At 46.0% G+C, this 26480-nt stretch overlaps 1 protein-coding gene across 1 annotated transcript in view; it reads right to left on the bottom strand.

The window, feature by feature from the left end:
* Positions 1-4082: 4082 nt before the first annotated feature.
* map3k9 (mitogen-activated protein kinase kinase kinase 9) overlaps positions 4083-26480 on the bottom strand; it is a 57453-nt gene continuing 35055 nt past the window's right edge. The window contains 10 exon segments of the mRNA XM_065003383.1: positions 4083-5137; positions 5264-5920; positions 5923-6135; positions 10993-11105; positions 11373-11493; positions 12072-12200; positions 20903-21143; positions 21384-21559; positions 23346-23435; positions 23438-23495. Of these exon segments, the coding sequence (XP_064859455.1) occupies positions 4542-5137; positions 5264-5920; positions 5923-6135; positions 10993-11105; positions 11373-11493; positions 12072-12200; positions 20903-21143; positions 21384-21559; positions 23346-23435; positions 23438-23495 (2394 nt within the window). The 3' untranslated portion in view covers positions 4083-4541.

Raw genomic sequence — 26480 nt, 5'->3', positions numbered from 1 at the left:
GTTGTTCCAACCCACGCGTTGAGAACTGAATGGGAACTTGCCTTCCCACCCATTTGATCGATGACAAATGCATTTGATTGACAACTAAGGATGCGTTTGTAAACTGGCCTCCGGTGTGTTAGCGTGCGCTCTGGGTTCGTAAACTGCCTCCGGTGTGTTAGCGTGCGCTCTGGGTTCGTAAACTGCCTCCGGTGTGTTAGCGTGCGCTCTGGGTTCGTAAACTGCCTCCGGTGTGTTAGCGTGCGCTCTGGGTTCGTAAACTGCCTCCGTGTGTGGGTTCGTCAACTGCGTGTGTTAGCGCGCTCTGGGTTCGTAAACTGCCTCCGGTGTGTTAGCGTGCGCTCTGGGTTCGTAAACTGGTTCGTCAACTGCCTCCGGTGTGTTAGCGTGCGCTCTGGGTTCGTCAACTGCCTCCGGTGTGTTAGCGTGTTAACTGCCTCCGTGTGTTAGCGTGCGCTCTGGGTTCGTAAACTGCCTCCGGTGTGTTAGCGTGCGCTCTGGGTTCGTAAACTGCCTCCGGTGTGTTAGCGTGCGCTCTGGGTTCGTCAACTGCCTCCGGTGTGTTAGCGCCTCCGGTGTGGCGCTCTGGGTTCGTCAACTGCTCTGGGTTCGGGTTCGTCAACTGCCTCCGGTGTGTTAGCGTGCGCTCTGGGTTCGTCAACTGCCTCCGGTGTGTTAGCGTGCGCTCTGGGTTCGTAAACTGCCTCCGGTGTGTTAGCGTGCGCTCTGGGTTCGTAAACTGCCTCCGGTGTGTTAGCGTGCGCTCTGGGTTCGTAAACTGCCTCCGGTGTGTTAGCGTGCGCTCTGGGTTCGTCAACTGCCTCCGGTGTGTTAGCGTGCGCTCTGGGTTCGTAAACTGCCTCCGGTGTGTTAGCGTGCGCTCTGGGTTCGTAAACTGCCTCCGGTGTGTTAGCGTGCGCTCTGGGTTCGTAAACTGCCTCCGGTGTGTTAGCGTGCGCTCTGGGTTCGTCAACTGCCTCCGGTGTGTTAGCGTGCGCTCTGGGTTCGTAAACTGCCTCCGGTGTGTTAGCGTGCACTCTGGGTTCGCCTCCGGTGTGTTAACTGCCTCCGGGTGTGTTAGCGTGCGCTCTGGGTTCGTAAACTGCCTCCGGTGTGTTAGCGTGCGCTCTGGGTTCGTAAACTGCCTCCGGTGTGTTAGCGTGCGCTCTGGGTTCGTAAACTGCCTCCGGTGTGTTAGCGTGCGCTCTGGGTTCGTAAACTGCCTCCGGTGTGTTAGCGTGCGCTCTGGGTTCGTCAACTGCCTCCGGTGTGTTAGCGTGCGCTCTGGGTTCGTAAACTGCCTCCGGTGTGTTAGCGTGCACTCTGGGTTCGTCAACTGCCTCCGGTGTGTTAGCGTGCGCTCTGGGTTCGTAAACTGCCTCCGGTGTGTTAGCGTGCGCTCTGGGTTCGTAAATTCAGAGCGTGTCGCTCTTCGAACGTACACTGTACTAATAACACTGAACGCTGTTGCTGAGGGTTGATCCTAGCGTTCCTCACAACCGCAGTCAAGCATCCAAGCGAACTGTCTAATTTTGGCTAGTTTGATAGCTACTTCCAGACACATAATGAGAGAACACTTCACTCTGACCATTTTCCTCGCCCTAGCAGAGCTGGTTAGGCAGTTTTCATGTTATCCAGAGCGTTGGTGAATGTGACTGTGCTGCTGGCAACAATTTAATTACATTTTTTGCCAAAGTTTACAGACATCGGTCATATTCAGCGGGTGTTGCGCATTCGTACATTCATCAGTTATTCTGCGCTCTCAGACAATTCACTCAGACGAGAGTGTTCTAATATCGGAGTAGATAGCCAGAGTGAATTTACAAACGCAAGAGATATGCTAACTGGATACCAGTCATTCAAGTTCAGCATAGCTAGCTAGCGAAGCGATTATTTTTATTTCTTGCCAGCTAACCAAATGACACCTGTGTCTCTCGAGCTGTGGCCACCGAAAAACGAGGATGGGGAGGGGGGTAAAGAGGTCACTCACTCCTCCAATGACATGATATCCTCCCAGCAGATAGCTAGCTAATGTCAGGCCCTGTGTTTTTAACTTGCACTATCAATAGATACGCTAACCTATTAGCCATGTTATGATTGACTTGTGACCATTGCCCTTGCTAGTTTGATTGTATTGTCATTAGCCTTAGCTACATTAGTCCGTTTTTGTCAAATATCGAGTAATTGAAACTGAAACAGTGCATCCCGAATGGGTGGTGGCAGATGAATGGGTGGTGGCAGATGAATGGGTGGTGGCAGATGAATGGGTGGAGGCAGATGAATGGGTGGAGGCAGATGAATGGGTGGAGGCAGATGAATGGGTGGAGGCAGAGGCAGATGAATGGGTGGAGGCAGATGAATGGGTGGAGGCAGATGAATGGGTGGAGGCAGAGGCAGATGAATGGGTGGAGGCAGATGAATGGGTGGAGGCTGATGAATGGGTGGAGGCTGATGAATGGGTGGAGGCTGATGAATGGGTGGAGGCAGATGAATGGGTGGAGTCTGATGAATGGGTGGAGGCTGATGAATGGGTGGAGGCAGATGAATGGGTGGAGGCAGATGAATGGGTGGAGGCAGACTTCCATCTATTCTGACAACAATGTACAAGCTGTGATTTACAACCGGATAGCAATTTTTTTTTTTTACCACCAAGAAATGTATTGGTGAATTATATTAATCATGTATTGAACTGCATCCATCTATTCTGACAACAATGCCTTAGTGTACGTCATGGAAAATTGAGTCAAATATAGTACCTATTATTTTTAAACCTCTTATAATGTTGGTTTTGTAGCATGAACTGGGAAGTTGATATTTTTTGACTGATATTATGATTGTCTGTTTGTTTCGTATCTGCAAAGTAACTAAAATTAGCTGCCAGTTCCCACTTTCATAATGGACAAACAGGACCAGAGCCATATATTTAAAGAGTAGGTCCAACTTTTAGAAGGTTGATTATTGTTTTAAATTCTAGACATTCAGTGACATTGCATTGTTTAAATATTCTCCATGTAATGTTAATGGGGGAGATAATATGTCTGTTATAGAATGTTGTAGTGTCATGTTAATGGGGGAGATAATATGTCTGTTATAGAATGTTGTAGTGTCATGTTAACAGGGAGATAATATGTCTGTTATAGAATGTTGTAGTGTCATGTTAATGGGGGAGATAATATGTCTGTTATAGTATGTTGTAGTGTCATGTTAACAGGGAGATAACATGTCTGTTATAGAATGTTGTAGTGTCATGTTAACGGGGAGATAACATGGCTGTTATAGAATGTTGTAGTGTCATGTTAAAATGCATCATGATGCAGAAACCTCAATGTCCCAGATTCCTAAATATATTGCTCCGGATAGGGTTCCTGTCTGCAGTGAGAGAAGAACTCCTCAGACCAGACTAAAATATAATGTTGTCACATGAACAATCCATAGCCTAAGAGCCTAATAGTGGACCCAGTCCTCCTCCCTTCCTCTGCAACAGTGTGGTCTGGCCCAGTCCTCCTCTCCTCCTCTGCAACAGTGTGGGCTGGCTGGCCCAGTCCTCCTCCCTTCCTCTACAACAGTGTGGTCTGGCCCAGTCCTCCTCTCCTCCTCTGCAACAGTGTGGGCTGGCTGGCCCAGTCCTCCCTTCCTCTACAACAGTGTGGTCTGACCCAGTCCTCCTCCCTTCCTCTGCAACAGTGTGGTCTGGTCCGTTCCTCCTCTGCAACAGTGTGGGCTGACTGGCCCAGTCCTCCTCCCGTCGTCTACAACAGTGTGGGCTGGCTGGCCCAGTCCTCCTCCCTTCCTCTACAACAGTGTGGGCTGGCTGGCCCAGTCCTCCTCTACAGCAGTGTGGGCTGGCTGGCCCAGTCCTCCTCCCTTCCTCTGCAACAGTGTGGGCTGGCTGGCCCAGTCCTCCTCCCGTCCTCTACAACAGTGTGGGCTGGCTGGCCCAGTCCTCCCCCCTCCTCTGCAACAGTGTGGGCTGGCTGGCCCAGTCCCCCCCCCCCCCTCTGCAACAGTGTGGGCTGGCTGGCCCAGTCCTCCTATACAACAGTGTGGCTGGCTGGCCCAGTCCCCCCCCCCCCTCCTCTGCAACAGTGTGGGCAGGCTGGCCCAGTCCTCCTCTGCAACAGTGTGGGCTGGCTGGCCCAGTCCTCCTCCCCTCCTCTGCAACAGTGTGGGCTGGCTGGCCCAGTCCTCCCCCCCTCCTCTACAACAGTGTGGGCTGGCTGGCCCAGTCCTCCTCCCCTCCTCTGCAAGAGTGTGGGCTGGGTATATTTCTAGGAATCTAGGAAAGTATTCTGTTGGTGTTTTTAAGAGAGGATCCAAAGTTAGGCTGGTAGCAGTACGGAGACTGGGTTAGGACCAGAACCCAGGCTGGACCAGGTTAGGGCCAGAACACAGACTGGACCAGGTTAGGACCAGAACCCAGGCCAATAGCGCTAGAGGGACCAGGTTAGGACCAAAACCCAAGCTGGTAGTGCTAGATGGACCGAGTTAGGATCAGAACCCAGGTTGGACCAGAGGAGGACCAGAACCCAGACTGGACCAGGTTAGGAAAAGAACCCAGGCCGGTAGCGGTACGGGGAACATTTGGGAAACTGGGACTCGGGTTTGCAGAGTGGGAGGGTTGGGTCCAGACACTGTTCCTCGTCCTGTTGGTCCAGCAGACTGTCCCCCCTCCGCCGCGGGGAGGTTGAGCAGGCGTAAGGGGGCTCCATGGGGGTGGCTAGTACCTCCATGTCTCTGGGCTCCATGTGATGGGTTAGCAGTGGGTGTCCCCTCCTTGGTGAGGGCGTCGGGGCCTCCAGACTGTGTCCCCTCCTTGGGGATGGTGTCGGGGGCTCCAAGGGGGTAGGAAGCACGGTCATGTCCCTGCCAAACTCCACCGTGGGAGGGGTGTCTGTGCTGGTGGTGTGGGCTGGGGACTCTCCATTCCCCTGCCCCCCTCCTCTGCCCCGCCCAGGCGACTGGCCCAGGAAGACGTCGCAGCGTACCCGTGGCGAGGGACGTGGTCTAACCAGGAAGTCCAGGGTTTTGGGTCGTTCAGGAGGGCAGCGGCGGCGCGGTGTAGGGGGAAACACCAGATTTGGATCTGGCAACCGGGGAACCTGGGATACGTTGTCACTTAGACCCCTGAGACCTCCATCTGTTTGAAAATAGAGAAAAAGAAAAACAGTTGTAGAACATCTAGGGATATTAAGACAGGATGAATCAGGCCATATAACTAGAGCAGATCAACAACAAACCGTCTGTAGGAGAACAGTAAACATACCTGAAGGCTCCAGAGCTGCTCTGACAGGTAAAGGAAAATAGTGGATATAGTTTGGAGGAGGGCAGCGCGTCTCGATGGCTCCGTCGGAGGGAGTACGGTGTAGACAACGTGAGGAGGAAGGAGCGGAGGGAAGATGGGTCGGGGTCAGGGACTGCCGAGGGTGACGCTTGAAGCTCTCCAGGTGTGTGTTGACCAAGGGGTTGAGTGAGGCATGCTGGGGCTGGGGGTGAACAGAGGTGTGGGGCTGAACAGAAGGCTGAACAGGGGCCTGGGGAGAGGCAGTGCGGTAGACCAACAGTTCCTCACTATCAGATCGTAACAGAGACCGCGTAGAATTACAGTCCGACACAGACGACAGTGACAGCAGTGTGAGAGAGGACGGAAACAGTCCGCCTCCAACCCGCTCCGTCACCGGGGCAACCGAGTGCTTCAGGGGGCTCTCCTTGTCCCCTCCCCGCCTGAAGAGCTTGCGTGTGGGGGGACTGGTGCTCCGTCTCTGGCCCCCTGTCCCTGTACGGTGGAAGAAGCCCTCCCAGCGAGGTGGCTTGCTGCTTTCCCCAGCCCCCTCAGTCCCAGACCCAGAACCAGTCCCAGGCTGGGCCAGAGTCATCATATTGAAGCCCAGTCCTACTGCAGCCAGCAAGGCCCCACACCCAGTAGCACCAGCTCTGACCTCCCCCGCCCGGCAGGACTCTTCCTACTGGGGGGTGTGTCCGGGGCCTGGGTGCTACGGTAACTAGGGTAGTACTCCCCGCCTCCTCCTGCGTTACCATCGGCAACAGGCCCCTCCTTGTGGAAGGGGATGCAGAGGTAGGATTGGCTGGGGGATGCGTTGGCCCCTGGGTCAGTGGTGTAACAGCAGTCTTCATTCTCTACAGGGAGGAGAGGGTTTCACCACATTACATTATTGTTGCTAAGGTACATGTTCCTTACCTAGCTCTGTTACATGCTGACCACACTGCTTGCGTCGCGTGTTCGAGCGTTGCAAAAAAATATATGTACACATACAGTGCCTTGCGAAAGTATTCGGCCCCCTTGAACTTTGTGACCTTTTGCCACATTTCAGGCTTCAAACATAAAGATATAAAACTGTATTTTTTTGTGAAGAATCAACAACAAGTGGGACACAATCATGACGTGGAACGACATTTATTGGATATTTCAAACTTTTTTAATAAATCAAAAACTGAAAAATTGGGCATGCAAAATTATTCAGCCTCTTTACTTTCAGTGCAGCAAACTCTCTCCAGAAGTTCAGTGAGGATCTCTGAATGATCCAATGTTGACCTAAATGACTAATGATGATAAATACAATCCACCTGTGTGTAATCAAGTCTCCGTATAAATGCACCTGCACTGTGATAGTCTCAGAGGTCCTTTAAAAGTGCAAAGAGCATCATGAAGAACAAGGAACACACCAGGCAGGTCCGAGATACTGTTGTGAAGAAGTTTAAAGCCGGATTTGGATACAAAAAGATTTCCCAAGCTTTAAACATCCCAAGGAGCACTGTGCAAGCGATAATATTGAAATGGAAGGAGTATCAGACCACTGCAAATCTACCAAGACCTGGCCGTCCCTCTAAACTTTCAGCTCATACAAGGAGAAGACTGATCAGAGATGCAGCCAAGAGGCCCATGATCACTCTGGATGAACTGCAGAGATCTACAGCTGAGGTGGGAGACTCTGTCCATAGGACAACAATCAGTCGTATATTGCACAAATCTGGCCTTTATGGAAGAGTGGCAAGAAGAAAGCCATTTCTTAAAGATATCCATAAAAAGTGTTGTTTAAAGTTTGCCACAAGCCACCTGGGAGACACACCAAACATGTGGAAGAAGGTGCTCTGGTCAGATGAAACCAAAATTGAACTTTTTGGCAACAATGCAAAACGTTATGTTTGGCGTAAAAGCAACACAGCTCATCACCCTGAACACACCATCCCCACTGTCAAACATGGTGGTGGCAGCATCATGGTTTGGGCCTGCTTTTCTTCAGCAGGGACAGGGAAGATGGTTAAAATTGATGGGAAGATGGATGGAGCCAAATACAGGACCATTCTGGAAGAAAACCTGATGGAGTCTGCAAAAGACCTGAGACTGGGACAGAGATTTGTCTTCCAACAAGACAATGATCCAAAACATAAAGCAAAATCTACAATGGAATGGTTCAAAAATAAACATATCCAGGTGTTAGAATGGCCAAGTCAAAGTCCAGACCTGAATCCAATCGAGAATCTGTGGAAAGAACTGAAAACTGCTGTTCACAAATGCTCTCCATCCAACCTCACTGAGCTCGAGCTGTTTTGCAAGGAGGAATGGGAAAAAATGTCAGTCTCTCGATGTGCAAAACTGATAGAGACATACCCCAAGCGACTTACAGCTGTAATCGCAGCAAAAGGTGGCGCTACAAAGTATTAACTTAAGGGGGCTGAATAATTTTGCACGCCAAATTTTTCAGTTTTTGATATGTTAAAAAAGTTTGAAATATCCAATAAATGTCGTTCCACTTCATGATTGTGTCCCACTTGTTGTTGATTCTTCACAAAAAAATACAGTTTTATTATCGTTATGTTTGAAGCCTGAAATGTGGCAAAAGGTCGCAAAGTTCAAGGGGGCCGAATACTTTCGCAAGGCACTGTACATGTTATTCAATCATTGCACCGACACTGCTCGCGAGAGCGTCAACGAGCGTCTGCGTAGCCAGGCGCTAATATAGAACTTGGTTCAATTTGTGACGCTTGATGCCCTGCAAGTCCCGTCTCTCCCATCTCCTCATTGGTTTTTAGGAGCATATACCCACGTGGTTGATTGGAAGATGAACTGAGGTCCATACTCCAGTCCAGTTGGTGGTGGTAAAGCACCTTAAAGTTGGGTGCCAACTGCCATATAAAGTCCAGAGAAGAAGAAGCCTGAAGGAGGAGAGATGACTAGAAACAAACTCGGTTTGCCCATTTCTCTGTGGATTAATTGTCAGAGTAGAGGTGCCTTTCAGGTAAAATAACAACCCAATATTTATCCCAGGACAAATTAGCTTGCAACAACAAGCTAGCTAGCTAAATTGCCATAAATGTTTAATGCTTTTCGACCTGTCCCCAAATTAATATAGTTGGTTCAGAGTTTGTTTTGATATTTCAATCTCCGTGTCCATATCGCGTCTGGTGTGGATGGACAGAATCAACATGCGTGCAGTTTGGTCAGCATGTTAGGCTATCAGTATCAATCTTATTTCAGTCCCTACCCATCTCTGATAGTGTTATTTCAGTCCTTACCCATCTCTAATCATGTTATTTCAGTCCCTACCCATCTCTAATCATGTTATTTCAGTTCCTACCCATCTCTGATAGTGCTATTTCAGTCCTTACCCATCTCTAATCATGTTATTTCAGTCCTTACCCATCTCTGATAGTGTTATTTCAGTCCCTACCCATCTCTGATAGTGTTATTTCAGTCCTTACCCATCTCTAATCATGTTATTTCAGTCCTTACACATCTCTAATCATGTTATTTCAGTCCTTACCCATCTCTAATCATGTTATTTCAGTCCCTACCCATCTCTGATAGTGTTATTTCAGTCCCTACCCATCTCTGATAGTGTTATTTCAGTCCCTACCCATCTCTAATCATGTTATTTCAGTCCTTACCCATCTCTGATAGTGTTATTTCAGTCCCTACCCATCTCTGATAGTGTTATTTCAGTCCTTACCCATCTCTGATCATGTTATTTCAGTCCCTACCCATCTCTGACAGTGTTATTTCAGTCCTTACCCATCTCTGATAGTGTTATTTCAGTCCCTACCCATCTCTGATAATGTTATTTCAGTCCTTACCCATCTCTGATAGTGTTATTTCAGTCCTTACCCATCTCTAATCATGTTATTTCAGTCCTTACCCATCTCTAATCATGTTATTTCAGTCCCTACCCATCTCTGATAGTGTTATTTCAGTCCCTACCCATCTCTAATCATGTTATTTCAGTCCCTACCCATCTCTGATAGTGCTATTTCAGTCCTTACCCATCTCTAATCATGTTATTTCAGTCCTTACCCATCTCTGATAGTGTTATTTCAGTCCCTACCCATCTCTGATAGTGTTATTTCAGTCCTTACCCATCTCTAATCATGTTATTTCAGTCCTTACACATCTCTAATCATGTTATTTCAGTCCTTACCCATCTCTAATCATGTTATTTCAGTCCCTACCCATCTCTGATAGTGTTATTTCAGTCCCTACCCATCTCTGATAGTGTTATTTCAGTCCCTACCCATCTCTAATCATGTTATTTCAGTCCTTACCCATCTCTGATAGTGTTATTTCAGTCCCTACCCATCTCTGATAGTGTTATTTCAGTCCTTACCCATCTCTGATCATGTTATTTCAGTCCCTACCCATCTCTGACAGTGTTATTTCAGTCCTTACCCATCTCTGATAGTGTTATTTCAGTCCCTACCCATCTCTGATAATGTTATTTCAGTCCTTACCTCTGATCATCTCTGATCTCTGAGTGTTATTTCAGTCCTTACCCATCTCTAATCATGTTATTTCAGTCCTTACCCATCTCTAATCATGTTATTTCAGTCCCTACCCATCTCTGATAGTGTTATTTCAGTCCCTACCCATCTCTGATAGTGTTATTTCAGTCCCTACCCATCTCTAATCATGTTATTTCAGTCCTTACCCATCTCTGATAGTGTTATTTCAGTCCCTACCCATCTCTGATAGTGTTATTTCAGTCCCTACCCATCTCTGATAGTGCTATTTCAGTCCTTACACATCTCTAATCATGTTATTTCAGTCCTTACCCATCTCTGATAGTGTTATTTCAGTCCCTACCCATCTCTAATCATGTTATTTCAGTCCTTACCCATCTCTAATCATGTTATTTCAGTCCCTACCCATCTCTGATAGTGTTATTTCAGTCCCTACCCATCTCTGATAGTGTTATTTCAGTCCCTACCCATCTCTAATCATGTTATTTCAGTCCTTACCCATCTCTGATAGTGTTATTTCAGTCCCTACCCATCTCTGATAGTGTTATTTCAGTCCCTACCCATCTCTAATCATGTTATTTCAGTCCTTACCCATCTCTGATAGTGTTATTTCAGTCCCTACCCATCTCTGATAATGTTATTTCAGTCCTTACCCATCTCTGATCATGTTATTTCAGTCCCTACCCATCTCTGATAGTGTTATTTCAGTCCCTACCCATCTCTGATAGTGTTATTTCAGTCCTTACCCATCTCTGATAGTGTTATTTCAGTCCTTACCCATCTCTGATCATGTTATTTCAGTCCCTACCCATCTCTGATAATGTTATTTCAGTCCTTACCCATCTCTGATAGTGTTATTTCAGTCCTTACCCATATCTGATAATGTTATTTCAGTCCTTACCCATCTCTGATAATATTATTTCAGTCCTTACCCATCTCTGATAATATTATTTCAGTCCTTACCCATCTCTAATCATGTTATTTCAGTCCTTACCCATCTCTGATAATGTTATTTCAGTCCTTACCCATCTCTAATCATGTTATTTCAGTCCTTACCCATCTCTAATCATGTTATTTCAGTCCCTACCCATCTCTGATAGTGTTATTTCAGTCCCTACCCATCTCTGATAGTGTTATTTCAGTCCCTACCCATCTCTAATCATGTTATTTCAGTCCTTACCCATCTCTGATAGTGTTATTTCAGTCCCTACCCATCTCTGATAGTGTTATTTCAGTCCTTACCCATCTCAGTGAGGCTGGGTACCCCTGGTATGGCAGGGCTGTGTCTCGGTGACCTGCGGAGATTTGGGGCGCTGCAGGACCTCTGTCTGTTCCCCTCCTGAGGGACCTTGATGCTGGTAGGGGCAGGAGATAAAGAGCTATAGAGAACCACTAAATAGTGGCATGTTAAGGTCTGTTGTAGTCTGGTCGTTGCATGCAAGACAGCACAAACATGTATGTGATCAGGTTAGATGCCCTGGTCCTTCCCCACCCTCCCTCACTCTGCCCCGCCCTGGTCCTGCCCTCCCTCACTCTGCCCCGCCCTGGTCCTGCCCTACCCTCCCTCACCTTGCCCAATACCCGACCCTTCCTCCCTCACCCTGCCTCACCCCTCCTCTCACCTCTCATCATCACTGTGTTCTCTGTGTGAGCCCCTGATACGGCCTTTCTTCCTGGAGCCTCTCTTCTCTTCCTCCTCATCCAACCGACCCCAACCTTTACACCCCTCACCTCCAGGAGTCACTGGAAAACAAGACTCCATTTTAGAAGTTCACATTTACAAAAAAAACTCAAAAACATGGAATGAGTTTTTTTTGTCATGAGAGCTGTGGTTAGTAAGATGTTTTCGTTACACATGGTAAATAAACATTACATAACGATACATAATGGTAATATAATGGCAATGGTTCCAAATAATACCCATCTCTGATGACGATCTTGAGACTGATTCCCTGACCTGTCAATGTTTTTAATTTGCTGTGTTATACTCTTGCAAATTCTATGGTTTTTACTAGATTACTTGTAGTTTTGTCTGTAATTTTTGTAATGACTTGGTGCTGCCTATCTTGGCCAGGACGCTCTTGAAAAAGAGATTTGAAATCTCAATGAGCCCTTCCTGATTAAATAAAGGTTTAAATTAAAAAAAAAAAATAAATAAAAATACAGAACATGTGCTGAACTGTAAATATGGTCAATAGTCAACCCAAACCTAGGAGGATACACAGTATCAGCTGATTGTAAGTCACTCAGGATAAGACCTTCTGCTAAGAAAAATAATAATTTAAAGGTCAAAGGTAATGTAAATAGCATATAGTGTTTACGTTGTATGGCTCTGAGGCGTGGTAGTAACGGGGCCTGGGGACTGGTGGGAGGGCTGGAGAGACTACCCAGTAAACTCCTGCATCGATCGTGAGAGGGAGAGGCCTGCACGGTGATCTTGTGTTGAAAATCTGGACAAAGAAGAGCACAAACAAATCAAACAATGTCCATATAAATAAAACTATTCATGTAAATCGCTGGCTTCATACAGGCTTCATACAGGCTACATACAGGCTACATACAGGCTACATACAGCCTTCATACAGGCTACATACAGGCTACATACAGGCTACATACAGGCTACATACAGCCTTCATACAGCCTTCATACAGGCTACATACAGGCTACATACAGGCTACATACAGGCTACATACAGGCTACATACAGCCTTCATACAGCCTTCATACAGGCTACATACAGGCTACATACAGGCTACATACAGGCTACATACAGGCTACATACAGGCTACATACAGCCTTCATACAGCCTTCATACAGGCTACATACAGGCTACATACAGGCTACATACAGGCTACATACAGGCTACAGCCTACATACGGCTTCACAGCCTTCGTACAGCCTTCGTACAGGCTACGTACAGGCTACGTACAGGCTACGTACAGGCTACGTACAGGCTACGTACAGGCTACATACAGGCTTCGTACAGCCTTCGTACAGGCTATGTACAGGCTACGTACAGGCTACGTACAGGCTACGTACAGGCTACATACAGGCTTCATACAGGCTTCATACAGGCTACATACAGGCTACATACAGGCTACATACAGGCTACATACAGCCTTCGTACAGGCTACGTACAGGCTACGTACAGGCTACATACAGGCTACATACAGGCTACATACAGGCTACATACAGGCTTCATACAGGCTACATACAGGCTACATACAGGCTACATACAGCCTTCATACAGGCTACATACAGGCTACATACAGGCTTCATACAGGCTACATACAGGCTACATACAGGCTACATACAGCCTTCATACAGGCTACATACAGGCTACATACAGGCTACATACAGCCTTCATACAGGCTACATACAGGCTTCATACAGGCTACATACAGGCTACATACAGCCTTCATACAGGCTTCATACAGGCTACATACAGGCTACATACAGCCTTCATACAGGCTACATACAGGCTACATACAGCCTTCATACAGCCTTCATACAGGCTACATACAGCCTTCATACAGGCTACGTACAGGCTACATACAGGCTACATACAGCCTTCATACAGGCTTCATACAGGCTACATACAGGCTACATACAGGCTTCATACAGGCTACATACAGCCTTCATACAGGCTACATACAGGCTACATACAGGCTACATACAGCCTTCATACAGGCTACGTACAGGCTACGTACAGGCTACATACAGGCTACATACAGGCTTCATACAGGCTACATACAGGCTACATACAGGCTACATACAGGCTACATACAGCCTTCATACAGGCTACATACAGCCTTCATACAGGCTACATACAGGCTACATACAGCCTTCATACAGGCTACATACAGCCTTCATACAGGCTACGTACAGGCTACGTACAGGCTACATACAGGCTACATACAGGCTTCATACAGGCTTCATACAGGCTACATACAGGCTACATACAGGCTTCATACAGGCTACGTACAGGCTTCGTACAGGCTACAGTACTTCCGGCGCCGACAGAGATGGCCGCCTCGCTTTGCGTTCCTAGGAAACTATGCAGTTTTTTGTTTTTTTTACGTGTTATTTCTTACATTAGTACCCCAGGTCATCTTAGGTTTCATTACATACAGTCGAGAAGAACTACTGAATATAAGATCAGCGTCAACTCACCATCAGTACTACATACAGGCTACCAAGAATATGTTTTCCGGCGACGCGGATCCTGTGTTCTGCCTTACAAACAGGACAACGGAATGGATCGCATGCAGCGGCTACCCAAGGAAACGACTCCGAAAAAGAGGGAAACGTAGCGGTCTTCTGGTCAGACTCAGGACAAGGGCACATCACGCACCACTCCCCAGCATTCTTCTTGCCAATGTCCAGTCTTTTGACAACAAGGTTGATGAAATCCGAGCAAGGGTAGCATTCCAGAGGGACATCAGAGACTGCAACGCACCACTCTCTGCTTCACGGAAACATGGCTCACTGGAGAGACGCTATCCGATGCGGTGCAGCCAACGGGTTTCTCCACGCATCGCGCCGACAGAAACAAACATCTTTCTGGTAAGAAGAGTGGCGGGGGCGTATGCCTCATGACTAACGAGACATGGTGTGATGAAGGAAACATACAGGAACTCAAATCCTTCTGTTCACCTGATTTAGTATTCCTCACAATCAAATGTAGACCGTATTATCTTCCAAGAGAATTCTCTTCGATTATAATCACAGCCGTATATATATCCCCCAAGCAGACACGTCGATGGCTCTGAACTAACTTTATTTAACTCTTTGCAAACTGGAAACCATTTATCCGGAGGCTGCATTCATTGTAGCTGGGGATTTTAACAAAGCTAATCTGAAAACAAGACTCCCTAAATTTTATCAGCATATCGATTGCGCAACCAGGGGTGGTAAAACCTTGGATCATTGTTACTCTAACTTCCGCGATGCATATAAGGCCCTGCCCCGCCCCCCTTTCGGAAAAGCTGACCACAACTCCATTTTGTTGATCCCTGCCTACAGGCAGAAACTGAAACAAGAGGCTCCCACGCTGAGGTCTGTCCAACGCTGGTCAGACCAAGCTGACTCCACACTCCAAGACTGCTTCCATCACGTGGACTGGGACATGTTTCGTATTGCGTCAGATAAAAATATTGACGAATACGCTGATTCGGTGTGCGAGTTCATTAGAACGTGCGTTGAAGATGTCGTTCCCATAGCAACGATAAAAACATTCCCTAACCAGAAACCGTGGATTGATGGCAGCATTCGCGTGAAACTGAAAGCGCGAACCACTGCATTTAATCAGGGCAAGGTGTCTGGCAACATGACCGAATACAAACAGTGCAGCTATTCCCTCCGTAAGGCTATTAAACAAGCTAAGTGTCAGTACAGAGACAAAGTAGAATCTCAATTCAACGGCTCAGACACAAGAGGCATGTGGCAGGGTCTACAGTCAATCACGGACTACAAGAAGAAACCCAGCCCAGTCACGGACCAGGATGCCTTGCTCCCAGGCAGACTAAATAACTTTTTTGCCCGCTTTGAGGACAATACAGTGCCACTGACACGGCCTGCAACGAAAACATGCGGTCTCTCCTTCACTGCAGCCGAGGTGAGTAAGACATTTAAACGTGTTAACCCTCGCATGGCTGCAGGCCCAGACGGCATTCCCAGCCGCGCCCTCAGAGCATGCGCAGACCAGCTGGCCGGTGTGTTTACGGACATATTCAATCAATCCCTATACTAGTCTGCTGTTCCCACATGCTTCAAGAGGGCCACCATTGTTCCTGTTCCCAAGAAAGCTAAGGTAACTGAGCTAAACGACTACCGCCCCGTAGCACTCACTTCCGTCATCATGAAGTGCTTTGAGAGACTAGTCAAGGACCATATCACCTCCACCCTACCTGACACCCTAGACCCACTCCAATTTGCTTACCGCCCAAATAGGTCCACAGACGATGCAATCTCAACCACACTGCACACTGCCCTAACCCACCTGGACAAGAGGAATACCTATGTGAGAATGCTGTTCATCGACTACAGCTCGGCATTCAACACCATAGTACCCCCCAAGCTCGTCATCAAGCTCGAGACCCTGGGTCTCACCCCCGCCCTGTGCAACTGGGTACTGGACTTCCTGACGGGCCGCCCCCAGGTGGTGAGGGTAGGCAACAACATCTCCTCCCCGCTGATCCTCAACACGGGGGCCCCACAAGGGTGCGTTCTGAGCCCTCTCCTGTACTCCCTGTTCACCCACGACTGCGTGGCCACGCACGCTCCAACTCAATCATCAAGTTTGCGGACGACACAACAGTGGTAGGCTTGATTACCAACAACGACGAGACGGCCTACAGGGAGGAGGTGAGGGCCCGGAGTGTGGTGTCAGGAAAATAACCTCACACTCAACGTCAACAAAACTAAGGAGATGATTGTGGACTTCAGGAAACAGCAGAGGGAACACCCCTATCCACATCGATGGAACAGTAGTGGAGAGGGTAGCAAGTTTTATGTTCCTCGGCATACACATTACAGACAAACTGAATTGGTCCACTCACACTGACAGCGCCGTGAAGAAGGCGCAGCAGCGCCTCTTCAACCTCAGGAGGCTGAAGAAATTCGGCTTGTCACCAAAAGCACTCACAAACTTCTACAGATGCACAATCGAGAGCATCCTGGCGGGCTGTATCACCGCCTGGTACGGCAACTGCTCCGCCCTCAACCGTAAGGCTCTCAGAGGGTAGTGAGGTCTGCACAACGCATCACCGGGGCAAACTACCTGCCCTCCAGGACACCTACACCACCCGATGTTACAGGAAGGCCATAAAGATCATCAAGGACATCAACCACCCGAACCACTGCCTGTTCACCCCCGCTATCATCCAGAAGGCGAGGTCAGTTCAGGTGCATCAAAGCTGGGACCGAGAGACTGAAAAACAGCTTCTATCTCAAGGCCATCAGACTGTTAAACAGCCACCACTAACATTGAGTGGCTGTTGCCAACACACTGTCATTGACACTGACCCAACTCCAGCCACTTTAATAATGGGAATTGATGGGAAATGATGTAAATATATCACTAGCCACTTTAAACAATGCTACCTTATATAATGTTACTTACCCTACATTATTCATCTCATATGCATACGTATATCCTGTACTCTACATCATCGACTGCATCCTTATGTAATACATGTATCACTAGCCACTTTAACTATGCCACTTTGTTTACTTTGTCTACATACTCATCTCATATGTATATACTGTACTCGATACCATCTACTGTATGCTGCTCTGTACCATCACTCATTCATATATCCTTATGTACATATTCTTTATCCCCTTACACTGTGTATAAGACAGTAGTTTTGGAATTGTTAGTTAGATTACTTGTTGGTTATCACTGCATTGTCGGAACTAGAAGCACAAGCATTTCGCTACACTCGTATTAACATCTGCTAACCATGTGTATGTGACAAATAACATTTGATTGGATTGGATTTGATTTGATTTAGATTTGTACAGGCTACATACAGGCTACGTATAGCCTTCATACAGGCTACATACAGGCTACATACAGGCTTCAAACAGGCTACATACAGGCTACATACAGGCTACATACAGGCTTCGTACAGGCTTCATACAGGCTTCATACAGGCTACATACAGCCTTCATACAGGCTACATACAGGCTTCATACAGGCTACATACAGGCTTCATACAGGCTACATACAGGCTTCATACAGGCTACATAAATGTTGCATACAGCCTTCATACAGGCTACATACAGCCTTCATACAGGCTACATACAGCCTTCATACAGGCTACATACAGCCTTCATACAGGCTACATACAGCCTTCATACAGGCTACATACAGCCTTCATACAGGCTACATTAAGGCTATTTAACAGTCTAATATCTATTTAACAGTCTAATATCTATTTAACAGTCTAATATCTATTTAACAGTCTAATATCTATTTAACAGTCTAATAGCTATTTAACAGTCTAATAATTCAGTACCGTTTGCCGGACCGTAGCCACGTGAAAGTGGTGCACTATATAGGGAATAGGGCCCTGGTCTAAAGTAGTGCACTATATAGGGAATAGGGCCCTGGTCTAAAGTAGTGCACTATATAGGGAATAGGGCCCTGGTCTAAAGTACAGGCACTATATAGGGAATAGGCCCTGGTCTAAAGTAGTGCACTATATAGGAATAGGCTACTCTGGTCTAAAGTAGTGCACTATATAGGGAATAGGGCCCTGGTCTAAAGTAGTGCACTATATAGGAATAGGGCCCTGGTCTAAAGTAGTGCACTATATAGGGAATAGGGCTCTGGTCTAAAGTAGTGCACTATATAGGAATAGGGCCCTGGTCTAAAGTAGTGCACTATATAGGCTAATAGGGCCCTGGTCTAAAGTAGTGCACTATATAGGGAATAGGGCTCTGGTCTAAAGTAGTGCACTATATAGGGAATAGGGATCTGGTCTAAAGTAGTGCACTATATAGGGAATAGGGCCCTGGTCTAAAGTAGTGCACTATATAGGGAATAGGGTCCTGGTCTAAAGTAGTGCACTATATAGGGAATAGGGCTCTGGTCTAAAGTAGTGCACTATATAGGGAATAGGGTGCAATTTGAGCAGACCAAGGATAAACTTATTTTTTGTATTTGGCGGGGGGGGGTTCTTGCATTGGAATTATATTGAATTCTGTTTATATCACGCTGTACCACAATAAGTATCACAATAAAGTTCAAATGCGGAGACCATTGAGTGCTTTTGACCAAGAAGTGCCGCATCTTCAGTAACTGAATATTCCTCGCTCTTCCTATGATCCAGTTGCTATTAAATAAATGTTTTTTTGGGGGCAGAAAACCATGCATCTTGCATCTTGGGTAATAGGATTCTATAGGCTAACCTGGGCTGGCTCCTCCGTTCCAAGATCGTCAGGAACAGTCGGGAGTTGGAGGAGGGATTGTGGAGCCATTATCCTGGCGACACTTGCTGAAGCCTCTTAGCTGGAGGTCGGCAGCATCCTCGCTACCGGGCTTGACGGCGGCCTTGTGGTTTTCATTTCAGGATATTCATCAGCGGCAGTGGCAGATTAGCTGGTTAAAGTGAAAATGGCGAATAACACTAACGCCTGTTACAGCTGGCTAAGAGGCTAACTCTAAAGTGGGGGGGCGTGAGGCGCAGTTCAGTGAAGCAGGTTCAACTGTAAGCTTGACCCCGTCCTTTATAAATCAAAATATTACAAGCGGAGGTCTTTCACGTTATTTTAGCACAGAGGAGCACTGTTTTTTTTGTTATGGAAACCCAGAGGAGTCATACCTAACCGCCCAGGGACTTTCCATAGCCCCCCAGTGCACTCTGTCCATGGTGCTGACACAGCACAGCGGAGGTACAGATTTTGCACCTACCGGTCACTCAATCATTTGAACTTTGTTGCTGTTTTTATATTGGGACATAAAACTAAAACTGAAGGGGTCTCTCTTGCCCTGCATTTGAACTTTGTTGCTGTTTTTATATTGGGACATAAAACTAAAACTGAAGGGGTCTCTCTTGCCCTGCATTTGAACTTTGTTGCTGTTTTTATATTGGGACATAAAACTAAAACTGAAGGGGTCTCTCTTGCCCTGCATTTGAACTTTGTTGCTGTTTTTATATTGGGACATAAAACTAAAACTGAAGGGGTCTCTCTTGCCCTGCATTTGAACTTTGTTGCTGTTTTTATATTGGGACATAAAACTAAAACTGAAGGGCCTCTCTTGCCCTGCATTTGAACTTTGTTGCTGTTTTTATATTGGGACATAAAACTAAAACTGAAGGGGTCTCTCTTGCCCTGCATTTGAACTTTGTTGCTGTTTTTATATTGGGACATAAAACTAAAACTGAAGGGGTCTCTCTTGCCCTGCATTTGAACTTTGTTGCTACTTTTATATTGGGACATAAAACTAAAACTGAAGGGTCTCTCTTGCCCTGCATTTGAACTTTGTTGCCGTTTTATATTGGGACATAAAACTAAAACTGAAGGGGTCTCTCTTGCCCTGCATTTGAACTTTGTTGCCGTTTTTATATTGGGACATAAAACTAAAACTGAAGGGGCCTCTCTTGCCCTGCATTTGAACTTTGTTGCCGTTTTTATATTGGGACATAAAACTAAAACTGAAGGGGTCTCTCTTTCATTACCTGCATTTGAACTTTGTTGCTGATTTTATATTGGGACATAAAACTAAAACTGAAGGGGTCTCTCTTGCCCTGCATTTGAACTTTGTTGCTGTTTTTATATTGGGACATAAAACTAAAACTGAAGGGGTCTCTCTTGCCCTGCATTTGAACTTTGTTGCTGTTTTTATATTGGGACATAAAACTAAAACTGAAGGGGTCTCTCTTGCCCTGCATTTGAACTTTGTTGCTGTTTTTATATTGGGACATAAAACTAAAACTGAAGGGGTCTCTCTTGCCCTGCATTTGAACTTTCTTGTTGCTGTTTTATATTGGGACATAAAACTAAAACTGAAGGGGTCTCTCTTGCCCTGCATTTGAACTTTGTTGCTGTTTTTATATTGGGACATAAAACTAAAACTGAAGGGGTCTCTCTTGCCCTGCATTTGAACTTTGTTGCTGTTTTTATTTATATCGGGACATATACAGTGGGGCAGGTCGCAATTGTAAGAGGACAGAGGAGCCTCTTAAAGAAGAAGTTACAGGTCTGTGAGAGCCAGAAATATTGCTTGTTTGTAGGTGACCAAATACTTATTTTGCACCATAATTTGCAAATAAATTCATTAAAAATCCTACAATGTGATTTTCTGGATTTTTACAGGCCTCTCTCATCTTTTTAAGTGGGAGAACTTGCACAATTGGTGGCTGACTAAATACTTTTTTGCCCCAGTGTAACAAAATAAATATAAATATATAACTAAATAAATATATAACTAAAACTGTAGGAGTTAAGCCACTCTTTGCCATGGCAACATGCATTCACACATAGAAACAGAAACAAACATTCAGACACAGATGCACTCAAATGCACACAAACAGTCAACTCTTCAATGGGCAGTAGCGCAGAGCCATTGTGAATCCTATCTCTGCATGTGAGACCCACAGACATCAGATTGCTGGCCCTGTCCTACTGATGAAAATACCTACCTGAAGGCAGACTGATCCTGTTCCCGTCCTTCAGTTTGAGCCGTGAGCGTCTGAACTTGCCCTGCCTGCTCTCCACGCGGGGTTTCTCCTGATACAGCTGGTGGATGATAACGTTCAGCTCTCTCTCCAGGATGTGGATCTCCCTCTCCGCCAGCTCCTGCTCCCTCCTCCTAAGCTCCTCCTCTTGGCTCTTCTGCTGTAGCGCAGCACGACTCAGCTCCTCCTCCCACGACCTCAGCTCCTGGAGAAAAGGTTAGAGGTCAGGGGAGATTTAACACTTGTGGTGCGATTTTTTTGTTTTTCGGGGGGGGGGGGGATTATAGATGACACTACAGCATATCACTCTGCATAGCCTGGTTCAACAACCATTAAAGTTGGCAAGACAGCACAAACAAATCTCGTGGGCCCCATATTGTATAATATGGAAACCGCCACGACAGAGGCCTTTGATCTTTTGAAAGCTGACTGAGAATCCCGCTACCTTCTCCTTGACTCTGAGCTGGTCGAACATCTCCTGAATCTCCATCTTCCAGTCGTCCTGCAGGGAGTGGAAGGACTCGACTGGCATCTCGAAGAAGCCCGATTCCTCTATAGTTGTCAGCTGGTCCAGGATACTGGTGAAGAGAGGTCGTAGGTGGGGGTCTGGACTCCAGCAGTCTGGAGGAGAGAAGAAGAAGAAGTTAATAAAGGTGGTGTGTTTAGATGTACCACAGATAGAACAATGAGACAGATATTTCACTGGATGTGATAAATGTGAAGCATCCTGTTGGCCGTTTCCACTCACTACCAAATATGGTGGTGAGAGGAAGCCCAGTGGCCCGGCAGTGGGAGAAGGAGATGGATTTTGGCCGACATTCTGCTACTGTTCTCATTGATGAAACATTTGATCTCAATACAGTTTTCGGTTTCCAAAACTACAATATTTTACAAACAGAGTGGACTAAGTTTTATAGATTTGACCCTTTGCCAAATTTGCGTTGTTCAGATGGAGTGGAAGGGCGAATTAAATTACTGCACAAGCGCATTTCAAAGAGTAGGCGTTCCTTAACGGAAATATGCAAATAGATGCTAGAACGCGCCAATAGGCTCCTGCTAGCTCGTGCTTGGCTCTGCCCACCTTCTTGCCTGTTCTGCCCCACTATGATTCATTTGTTTCCATTGGAAACGACATGCTGTGATCTATCTTGGGTTAGTTATAAAAAATCTTTGATGTAATGTTTTGTTAGTATCTCTCTCTCTATATATAATAAATATATACACTACCGGTCAAAAGTTATATATATATATATATGACGGCACTCCATGGATCTACAGAGGACCTCAATGAAAATATCAATCTATCTATTATGGATCAGGATGGAGATGGATATATCTATTTATATACATACTCTTATAAGGGAATAATCTGTATTATTAAGGTAACGATGTGTACGTTCTGTCAACAAACAGGTGGCTGTTGGCCTCACTGAAGAATACCTAACAGAAATCATCTTACCTTCCCATAAGATGGGCGAAGGGCTCTGGGCAGGTGGCTGTTGGCCTCACTGAAGAATACCTAACAGAAATCATCTTACCTTCCCATAAGATGGGCGAAGGGCTCTGGGCAGGTGGCTGTTGGCCTCACTGAAGAATACCTAACAGAAATCATCTTACCTTCCCATAAGATGGGCGAAGGGCTCTGGGCAGGTGGCTGTTGGCCTCACTGAAGAATACCTAACAGAAATCATCTTACCTTCCCATAAGATGGGCGAAGGGCTCTGGGCAGGTGGCTGTTGGCCTCACTGAAGAATACCTAACAGAAATCATCTTACCTTCCCATAAGATGGGCGAAGGGCTCTGGGCAGGTGGCTGTTGGCCTCACTGAAGAATACCTAACAGAAATCATCTTACCTTCCCATAAGATGGGCGAAGGGCTCTGGGCAGGTGGCTGTTGGCCTCACTGAAGAATACCTAACAGAAATCATCTTACCTTCCCATAAGATGGGCGAAGGGCTCTGGGCAGGTGGCTGTTGGCCTCACTGAAGAATACCTAACAGAAATCATCTTACCTTCCCATAAGATGGGCGAAGGGCTCTGGGCAGGTGGCTGTTGGCCTCACTGAAGAATACCTAACAGAAATCATCTTACCTTCCCATAAGATGGGCGAAGGGCTCTGGGCAGGTGGCTGTTTGCCTCACTGAAGAATACCTAACAGAAATCATCTTACCTTCCCATAAGATGGGCGAAGGGCTCTGGGCAGGTGGCTGTTGGCCTCACTGAAGAATACCTAACAGAAATCATCTTACCTTCCCATAAGATGGGCGAAGGGCTCTGGGCAGGTGGCTGTTGGCCTCACTGAAGAATACCTAACAGAAATCATCTTACCTTCCCATAAGATGGGCGAAGGGCTCTGGACAGGTGGCTGTTGGCCTCACTGAAGAATACCTAACAGAAATCATCTTACCTTCCATAAGATGGGCGAAGGGCTCTGGACAGGTGGAAGGGATGGGCAACGCCAGCTTATTCATGGCTACTCCATACGCCACCGCGAACAATCAATGCCCCTGAATGGGACTTCTCCCGTCAGCAGCTCCCCACAGAAGAACCCCCATAGCTACAGGGTCGGGAGGAAGAGATCAGGAAAGAGATGGAAGACGTTATGGAAACAGAAAAATGGGATTTCTGGGAATTTTGGGAAAGGTACCTGAATTTTGAAACCTTTTGCTTCATAGGCTTATATTTCTCTTTCTGTCTTTCTTTTGTCAGTATCAGCAGGAAACAGAATGGCATAATTCAGAATCAGAGAGAGGATAGACAGGGCATAGACAGCAATAGCTCTGGCAGAGGTGGATAGACAGCATAGAGAATAGACAGCATAGAGGATAGACAGCATAGAGAATAGACAGCAGAGAGGATAGACAGCAGAGAGAATAGACAGCAGAGAGGATAGACAGCAGAGAGAATAGACAGCAGAGAGATGACAGCAGAGAAATAGACAGCATAGAGAATAGACAGCAGAGAGAATAGACAGCAGAAAAGAATGAATAGACAGAGAGGATAGACAGCATAGAGAATAGACAGCATAGAGAATAGACAGCAGAGAGGATAGACAGCAGAGAGGATAGACAGCAGAGAGAATAGACAGCAGAGAGAATAGACAGCAGAAAGAATAGACAGCAGAGAGAATAGACAGCAGAGAGGATAGACAGCATAGAGAATAGACAGCATAGAGAATAGACAGCATAGAGAATAGACAGCAGAGAGAATAGACAGCAGAGACAATAGACAGCAGAGAGAATAGACAGCAGAGACAATAGACAGCAGAGAGGATAGACAGCAGAGAGGATAGACAGCATAGAGAATAGACAGCAGAGAGAATAGACAGCAGAGAGAATAGACAGCAGATGATAGACAGCATAGAGAATAGACAGCAGAGAGAATAGACAGCAGAGAGAATAGACAGCAGAGAATAGACAGCATAGAGAATAGACAGCATAGAGAATAGACAGCAGAGAGAATAGACAGCAGAGACAATAGACAGCAGAGAGGATAGACAGCATAGAGAATAGACAGCAGAGAGAATAGACAGCAGAGAGAATAGACAGCAGAGGATAGACAGCATAGAGAATAGACAGCAGAGAGAATAGACAGCAGAAAGAATAGACAGCAGAGAGAATAGACAGCAGAGGATAGACAGCATAGAGAATAGACAGCATAGAGAATAGACAGCAGAGAGGATAGACAGCAGAGAGAATAGACAGCATAGAGAATAGACAGCAGAGAGAATAGACAGCAGAAAGAATAGACAGCAGAGAGAATAGACAGCAGAGACAATAGACAGCAGAGACAATAGACAGCAGAGAGAATAGACAGCAGAGACAATAGACAGCAGAGACAATAGACAGCAGAGAGAATAGACAGCAGAGAGAATAGACAGCATAGAGAATAGACAGCAGAGAGAATAGACAGCAGAGAGGATAGACAGCATAGAGAATAGACAGCAGAGAGGATAGACAGCAGAGAGGATAGACAGCAGAGAGAATATACATCAGAGAGAATAGACAGCATAGAGAATAGACAGCATAGAGAATAGACAGCAGAGACAATAGACAGCAGAGAGGATAGACAGCATAGAGAATAGACAGCAGAGAGGATAGACAGCAGAGAGGATAGACATCAGAGAGAATATACATCAGAGAGAATAGACAGCATAGAGAATAGACAGCTAGAGAATAGACAGATAGAGAATAGACAGCAGAGACAATAGACAGCAGAGAGAATAGACAGCATAGAGAATAGACAGCTAGAGAATAGACAGCAGAGACAATAGACAGCAGAGGGAATAGACAGCATAGAGAATAGACAGCTAGAGAATAGACAGCAGAGACAATAGACAGCTAGAGAATAGACAGCAGAGAGAATAGACAGCAGAGACAATAGACAGCAGAGAGAATAGACAGCAGAGAGAATAGACAGCATAGAGAATAGACAGCAGAGAGAATAGACAGCAGAGAGAATAGACAGCAGAGACAATAGACAGCAAAGAGAATAGACAGCAGAGACAATAGACAGCAGAGACAATAGACAGCAGAGAGAATAGACAGCAGAGAGAATAGACAGCAGAGACAATAGACAGCAGAGACAATAGACAGCAGAGACAATAGACAGCAGAGACAATAGACAGCAGAGACAATAGACAGCAGAGACAATAGACAGCAGAGACAATAGACAGCAGAGAGCAGAAAGCTGATGGACAGAGAGAGAATTAACAAATTCCTTAATAATCACAATATCTTGAGCAAAAGCCTGATTGGATTTATACCAAAACATTGTACAACCGATCATATTTACACCCGAGAGACCCTGATAGATAAACCTGTCCACCAAAATAATACCAAAATGGACTGTTCTACAAAGTTATTGAAAGTGGTGTAGGGGGTAAAAAACATAATTAAATCAATGTCTACTGGCAATACATTGCAGCATTAAAATTGGCACGTAAATAACAGAATTCTTTAACCAGGGGCGGGGCCTTCGCCAGGGTTGCAATCTGAGCCCTGCACTCTTCAATATTTACATCAACGAATTGGCCACAATTCTAGAACAATCCTCAGCCCGAAGTGTTAGTGTCCACAATTCAGAGCTTAATTAAATTATCCAGATTTCAGGGAATTAGACCAAAGTTCTCAAATGGATTAAATTTAGATTTTTTGTTGTTGTCACTGCACACAATTATTATTATTATTATTTCTATTTTTTTACAAATGAAAAGCCTAAATAAGTCCAGGAATAAACATTTGCTTAACTTGTCATGTTACAAGTTGTATAGATTCACTCTGTGTGCAATAATAGTGTTCAACATGATTTATGAATGACTACCTCATCTCTGTACCCAAACACATACAATTATCTGTACGGTCCTTCAGTCGAGCAGTGAATTTCAAACACAGATTCAACCACAAAGACCAGGGAGGTTTTCTAATGTCTCGCAAAGGACACCTATTGGTTGATGGGTAAAAAAAATAAATAAAAGCAGAATATCCCTTTGAGCATGGTGAAGTTATGAATTACACTTTGGATGGTGTATCAATACACCCAG

Source organism: Oncorhynchus nerka, linkage group LG18, assembly GCF_034236695.1.
Source record: "Oncorhynchus nerka isolate Pitt River linkage group LG18, Oner_Uvic_2.0, whole genome shotgun sequence".
Lineage (NCBI taxonomy): Eukaryota > Metazoa > Chordata > Actinopteri > Salmoniformes > Salmonidae > Oncorhynchus > Oncorhynchus nerka.
The sequence above is the reverse complement of the archived record's forward strand: the minus strand, read 5'-3'. Positions and strand labels throughout refer to the sequence as shown.